Source organism: Macrotis lagotis, chromosome 1 (assembly GCF_037893015.1).
Source record: "Macrotis lagotis isolate mMagLag1 chromosome 1, bilby.v1.9.chrom.fasta, whole genome shotgun sequence".
NCBI classification, from domain to species: Eukaryota; Metazoa; Chordata; class Mammalia; order Peramelemorphia; family Peramelidae; genus Macrotis; species Macrotis lagotis.
The window spans coordinates 535,382,489-535,389,811 of NC_133658.1; the positions used below are offsets into that span (position 1 = coordinate 535,382,489).

General features: G+C 43.8%; 1 protein-coding gene across 1 annotated transcript in view; it reads left to right on the plus strand.

Moving 5' to 3' along the window:
* Positions 1 to 4,215, plus strand: part of ARX (aristaless related homeobox) — a 13,796-nt gene extending 9,581 nt beyond the window's left edge. Inside the window, exons 4-5 of the mRNA XM_074214223.1 lie at positions 22 to 350; positions 2,997 to 4,215. Coding sequence (XP_074070324.1) covers positions 22 to 350; positions 2,997 to 3,237 — 570 coding nt within the window. The 3' untranslated portion in view covers positions 3,238 to 4,215. The remainder of the gene's footprint in view (positions 1 to 21; positions 351 to 2,996) is intronic.
* Positions 4,216 to 7,323: the final 3,108 nt, after the last annotated feature.

Sequence of the window (7,323 nt, forward strand, 5' to 3'; positions counted from 1 at the left end):
AGGTTTATTTTGGGGTTGTAGGTTTGGTTCCAGAACCGACGGGCCAAGTGGAGAAAAAGGGAGAAAGCGGGAGCTCAGACTCACCCTCCAGGTTTGCCTTTTCCTGGTCCTCTCTCAGCCACACACCCCCTCAGTCCATACCTGGATGCCAGCCCTTTCCCTCCTCATCACCCAGCTCTGGACTCAGCCTGGACTGCTGCTGCTGCTGCAGCTGCTGCTGCCTTTCCCAGTCTACCTCCTCCACCTGGTTCAGCAACTTTGCCACCAAGTGGGACTCCACTAGGCCTCAGCACTTTCCTGGGTGCAGCAGTATTTCGGCATCCAGCCTTCATCAGCCCCGCATTTGGAAGGTAAAGTTATTCAGCTTATACTTTTAAAGAAACACATTTAAAACATACAAGAAAGAAAACAAACTCCAGTGTCCAAGGGACTAATAATCAGGCAAATTAAGAGGTTAGAAGAACAGAATGGTGAAAGATGAAGGAAAGAATGAAGAAAGTATTTAAATTATCGATCTTTTACCAATATAAGTAAAGCTTGATACAAGGTAAAACTTTCTATTCCTTATCAGGAAAATGGTCTTACTGAGGATAACTAAAAAATGACTTTTTTGTCTAATGAATAATAATTATATTCTCATATAAAAATCATAAGATATCACTAAAGAATAGTGCCAGATGATAGACATAGGAAAGCAAAATTCATGCTGGTGATCCCTCCCCTAGATGGAAGTTGATTTAGTTCATCAGCTTGACAAACCAAGAAAGGAACAAGGACTTAGGTTTAGAAGAAGCTAATCTGAAGCGTTGTGTGGCTAACACTGAGGCCAGACAAGCTCAGTGTCCTAAAGCTGAATCCATCCTGTCACTCAAGTGACCGACTGTTAAAACTGCATCCCTCTATTTATACCTGAATCAAACAGTGGTACAAGACAAGGAAATAAAAGAAATAATTCATTTTACATTATAGCTCCCTTTCTTTAAATGAACATCAAATGATGAAATAAAAGTCTGTAGTTAATCACACAGACAAAGAAACAAAGGAAGGATGTATTAAGTTGGAAAGTGCAGTGAAAATAAAACTGAATGTAACTTCAATGATCTCTCTTTAAGAGAACAAAGAAATAATAGATTCATCCAACTGAGCAGCCACTTAACAAAAAAAATCATCTTATGGAGAGGGAAAAACCAAATTTCAGGTAAAATTAGTTTCTTCATACAAACCAATGAAATTAAACAGATTGGACATCAAGTTGCAATTAGTGACTCAATTTACCTAATGGAACCAGTGATGTTACAGTTCTGTCACGCCCCCTGCATGGAGGCATGATTTCACACTTTATCAGCTCTCCCGCAGCATTAATGCAGTCCTTCTCATATATCCTCCCTGACAACAAATTGAAAAGTGAATTGTAAAAGCTTACTAACAACAGCCTGGATAATGGGCTGTAAGATTAAAATGGGTGAGGGAGGTGGTGGTGGTGGGGGAACTGGGAAAAAGGTAAGGGGGTGGGTTGGAAATGGAGAAGAAGCAGCACTGGATTTCCTCATACAAAGCAGTTTTTTTCCTGACTCCTTCCTAAGGACAGTGATTTAAGATTGGAAAACTCAAAGCAAAGTGCCAACAGAGCATGGAACAAACCCAGGGCATCATTCAGGAGGGAGGCCAGCCCAAGAACCAAGAATCCTTTGGGGGTTGGGGAGAGAGGGCATCTCTGGTTTGGTTCCTCTCAGCTACCAACCCTGGCTTCCACTTTTCATGCCAAAGCAAAGGAGAAGCTGGCGTGACTGCTCTGTGGTGGTCAATGCCCAGGCTTAGCAAGCTGAGGCTTAGCTATAAGGCCCCATTGCCTTTAGAAGGACGATAGTTCAGTTCCTAGCAGTGATGATGTCAATAATTACCTCTTTGGTTAATGGAGAATCTGTACATCTTCTTGTGCCAGTCAAGGAAGTCACTCCCTCTCTTCAGCACCACCACTCTGGGTAGAGAAGTCAGGCAAACTAGAGGGAAGGCATTTAAAAGATTGTGTCATTGAGCGTGGATGCTAGGTTGCTGGCTAGTAATTGGCATTCCACTGTGAGGAAATCAACAGGCATACTGCCTCCTGCAGGGAATGGGCATCAGGGCTAAGGAACCGATAGACACACCGGGCACCAGGGACTTCGGAGCCTTTCCCAGGAGAAAGACTACATAGACATTCATGGATGAATAGGAGGGAAAAAAAAAAAGAAAAAGAAAAACAAAGCAAAACTGAAATAGAACTATGTAGAGTTTACCACTACCACTGAACAGATTCTCTCTCTCTCTCTCTCTCTCTCTCTCTCTCTCTCTCTCTCTCTCTCTCTCTCTCCTTTTTCTCCTCTTTTCTCCTCCTTTTCCCTCCTCCCTTTCATCTCCTCTCTTTTCCTTCCCAACTTCTCTTCTCTTCCCACCACTTCCTCTCTTCCTCCTGACTTTTCTTATTTTCTTTCTTTCTCCCACCCCATGTTCTTCCCTTTCCCATTCCTTTTCTCCTTTCCCCTTCATCCCTCTCTGGATAATCATGAGAAAGCATTTGGCTTTGGATTCTGTATCTCTATTCAGCACAAATCATAGTATCAGCTCTTCTCTTGACAGGGTACTCTCTCCTGAACAAGCCTGTCACTAACAATTTTGATAAAATTAGACAAAAGAAAATCTTCTGAATGCCATCGTTGAGATTTTGCAACAGGTTTTCTGCCCCCTCAGCACCCGACCGAATTCTCCCACAATACCAAAAAAGTCGTATTGTTCACACCTCAGGCTCTGAATGTATTGAACACGTGTTAAAAAGGAGCTCATTAAGAAAGGAAAAAAATTAAAAAGGAGGGGGGGAAAGTGTGTGTGTGTGTGTGTGTGTGTGTGTGTGTGTGTGTGTGTGTGTGTGTGTGTGTGTGTGTGTGAGAGAGAGAGAGAGAGAGAGAGAGAGTCCCTTAAGCTGCTTGGGTTGTTGACCCCGGGATTTCCTTTCCCTGCAGGCTCTTTTCCACGATGGCGCCTCTGACTAGTGCTTCCACCGCCGCTGCCCTCCTGAGACAGCCCACTCCCGCGGTGGATAGCGGGGTGCAGTCAAGTGCGCTCTCAGACCCCGCCACAGCTGCCGCAGACAGACGGGCTTCGAGCATAGCAGCTCTGAGGCTGAAAGCAAAAGAACACGCCGCTCAGCTGACACAGCTCAATATTCTCCCTGGGAACAGCACAGGGAAAGAGGTGTGTTAAAAACCCGACCCAGCATCTCCACCGATAATCAAATAAAAGGTCACCTCAAAGAGCACCAATCAAGACCAAATGGAAAAAAGAGGACCAGCAAACTAAGACATTGGAGAGGTTCTCGAGTTAGGAACTTGGAGAAAGAAAGCATCCTTTTCCACAGTGCTCTCTCCTGAGTAAACCAACACTAACAGCTCTTGAATAGCAAATTCCTTGGCTGGTACCTTTTTTCCCTCTCCTTAAATGTCCAACCTGCTGATTTGTTCTTCTCTCTCTCTCCATCTCTCTCTCTCTCTCTCTCTCTCTCTCTCTCTCTCTCTCTCTCTCAAATGACGTCATAATGTAAAATATATTTTGACTCGCCTTCTTAATATGTTTTGGTTTTTTTTCAAACTCCCTGGATTTCAGGTATATTTTATGTGTGTGCTTTTTAAAGGTTGGCTTCTTCCCCTTCCTGTTCTCCCCTCCCCATCTTTTAAAAATCACACCTCGACCTACTGAGTTTTCTTCCCCAAGGATGCTTCCAGGGCAGAAAGAGAGTTTATCTGATGCTGTATGATAACCAGTGCACTTAAAGGAAAGGGGTATCTTTTTCTTGTTCTTTCTTTATCACTACACCAACCAAGGTTTTTATATCAAACCAAAGGGAAATACACTGCTAGAATATGGACTGTTTAAGTCACTAAACTGTGATTATTGATTCTGTACATACCATTGTTATAAAAAAAGAACAGAGCTTTGTATATTTGAAATGTTATAAAACAATTGCACTCAGTGTAGTGTTGTAAAAGTTTGTCCTTCTGTAGATTCTTACTGTGTTGTAGATATGATAGGGTTCCTAGACAAATATTTATGTACACAGACCCTTTATTTAACTTATTAACTGTAGAGGTTCCTGAAACCTTAAAAAAAGGCAATGGTACAGTACTTTTGTGTAATGTTGTTCTTGTTCTCACTTTTCCTTGCTATCCGGTGGAGAAGTGCCACACTCAGAAAATAAAAAAAATATATATATGTTTAACAAAAGAGTGTGAAAATGCATTTAGGAATACAGCATTAGGTGAACCAACCTTTTTGGAGAGGGGAACTGAAGAGTCGCTCAGGTGGTGGTGTGAGAGTGGAGGTCTCTCTTCTTTTCACAGAATTTTTAATCACTTGGAGGGTGCCCTAGATTGAATATGGAATTTTTCCTCATGGAGGAGGAGGCTGGGCTCATGTGTTGGGATTCGTTTAAGCATTTGAAAGAAAATGGAGGCTTCTCCGTTGAAACAGAGGGAAGTTTTTTTATTGAAAGTACCACGTTGCTTTCTTAAAGCTGTGCTTGGAAAGTGGACACCCAAGAGATGACAGGTAAAAAGATCAGACGGATATCCAGCTGGGGAACTCAAGTCCAAGAGGGTCTTATACTTGTGTATCTGTGTGTGCGCGCGCACTGTTTGACTGCAGATGCTTCTAAAAAGAGAGAAAGGGAAGGGAGGCACAGGAGAGAGGCAGAGAGAGGAGAAAGACATGGACGTATCACTTCTCAAATGACATAATTGCGATGCTTTCTGGGAAACATTGATCTAAGTAAAGTTGTGTCAGTGTATGTGCGTGTGTGTGTGTGTGTGAGCGCGCGGGTGTATTTGGGAGGGGGCGCAACCAAAGTTTCATGAGAACAGTAGATACTAATCAATTTGCAATCCACAATCCAGCAATGCACTTCTAATAGAGCAATGGTGGTGGTATGGTAGAGTGTGTGTGTGTGTGTGTGTGTGTGTGTGTGTGTGTGTGTGTGTAGAAACGTGTTTGATTTACTATTGGTTACCAATCTATGGCAGCCCCTCTGACAGCGTGGTGCGCCTCTTTAATGATTAGAGGGCGATGGGAAAGGGAAGAAGAGCTTAATTAGTTTCAATTTGCAGTAATTAGCGCATCGGACCTTTGGGGGGAGGGGCAAGAAGGGGTTTGACGTTCCATGACTAACCTGAGTTGACATCTTCTTTGAGCCTTGGTTAAGTCCTGCCGGGTTCCTCTGGTCCCGTGCTTATAAAAAGAGCCTGCTTCAGTACGATGTAGAAAGCGGTATCCAACTCCGGCAGGGGCAGAGTGTGGCCCTGGGGCAGGCTGGCCAAATGACTTCTCCCCCATTTCTAATTTGTATCATTCGGTATGGAGAGGACTGATGTAGAGATTGAGAAGTAGTTTTAAAGTGGGGTGGGCCAGGTACCCTCATCCAAGCTTGTCCTCAAGATTATATACTGTGCCCTCCGGGGACCTGCAAAGGTAAACCACCTAGCAAGCTTTCCTCAGTCCTCCATCAACTACCATCAAGGAATACAGATCTACGCGCTCCTACAGTCCTGGGATTACATTTAGGAAAGGTTCTAGCTTCGGTTTTGTTGATTTTCAGTTAACATCTTGGAATTGAACTTCATTGTGAGCTATTTAAACGCAGTAAGAGGGCAACGGGGCCCTGGAAAAAAATAAAAAGTCAAAGAATTCCCTATTTTCCTCCAGTGGTTCATAACAAAACTGGAGGAAAATAGGGAAGAGTGCTGAGAGGGAGAGAAAAGAAGTAGAGGGAAGAGGAAGCTGAGGAGCGAAGGGGATGCTGAAGAAGGAGGGAAAGGGTTAGGGAAGTGGACATGAAAAGAAAAGGGTGACAGAACGAGCAATGACCAAATGATGGGTCACTCGCAGGAGAAGGAATACTTTTCGCTTTAGAGAATCTGTGTCTCTTTATAGTGGAGTGGGAAACGGAATTCTCTGTAGTACAAGTTCCTCCTTTCTTTCTCACCCCTCCCCTCAATCTCCGCAAAGATAGGAGGAGCCTAAGGGACGTTATTACAGGATTTCGTGGAGGAAGGAAGTGCAAGTAGAATGCCACTTTCTCTGCCCTCCCAAACTTAAATGCCTATCTCTGCCATATCCTATTCCAAGCAAATGACAGAGGACGGGATGGGGTGGGGGAGTAAGAAGAGGAGAGGCAGGCTTCTCTTTCCAGTTCTGATATCTTGGCGGTTCTTAAGTCCTCACATTTCAGAGTTCTTCCCACCTCCATTCCCGGAGAAAAGAAGCCAGTATGTGTATGGGGATTGTAAGAGGGTTCTATTCTATTTTATGGCTAATAAAAAATTTTCCTGGGATTTTGCCTTTTTTTTTTTTGTTTAGCCAGGATTCCGCTTCTTTTCCCTTCCTCCCCCCTTCCCTTCTGGGCTGCCAATTGGATGGTATACGAGTAACAGTACCATTCTTCCTGTTAATGAACTCTTTTCTAAGTCATTTTTTCTCATTTGACCCTTCCATGGAGCAGAGGCAAATTGCGTGAAATTACCTCCAAGGATTACATTTATTACTGGCCAATGAGAGCTCCTCGCCTTGTTTTACAAACTCTTAATCCTATGTCATTCTGATGCTGCAAACAAGCCGGATCCAAGGCCTCTTATTCTTTCAACCTTCTCCAGCTGGAGGGACCTCAGTCTGTACTTAATATTCTCCATAAATATCACACGCTAAAGACCCCCTGACTTCCAGCAAGTCCATATTAAACATGTGACATGTCACGCATGACAAACTCTGAGTATCTTTTCAAAGCAGCATTAAAAGCAAAGAAACCAATTTTCTTCTCCTTCCAAACCTCCCCAAGTGCTGAATGATGGGGTTTGGAAAGAGCCACTGGAGCGTACTTAGGGGGATTTTATGAGATTTTCCAGAATGATTTAATCTTATTGTGAGCATTATTAATGAATAGCAACCCAATTTGGCCCTAATATCTGGGAACGCAGTTACAATGCTAGGAGCGCCTGACCCCCCTCTCCCCCAACCCCCAATCTTAAGCAAACCTCCTCCAAGAGATAGTCTTACAATCGCCAGGAAATATTGTGCCTGGCAGGCGCAGGAGAGAGCCCGGTTCCTTGCAATGTTGCCTTCTTTAACGTCGGAGCAAAATACCTCACCATCTGCTGTCCAGTTTAGAAGCCCCCCCGTGACAGCAATTCCCAAGGCTGCTGTCCCTGAAATGTCTTGTGAAGGTGGGGAACCAAATGCGGATGCTTAGGGGAATATGTGAGAAAAAGAGGTAGATGGTCACCAAACTCCTATTTGATTCAAGTT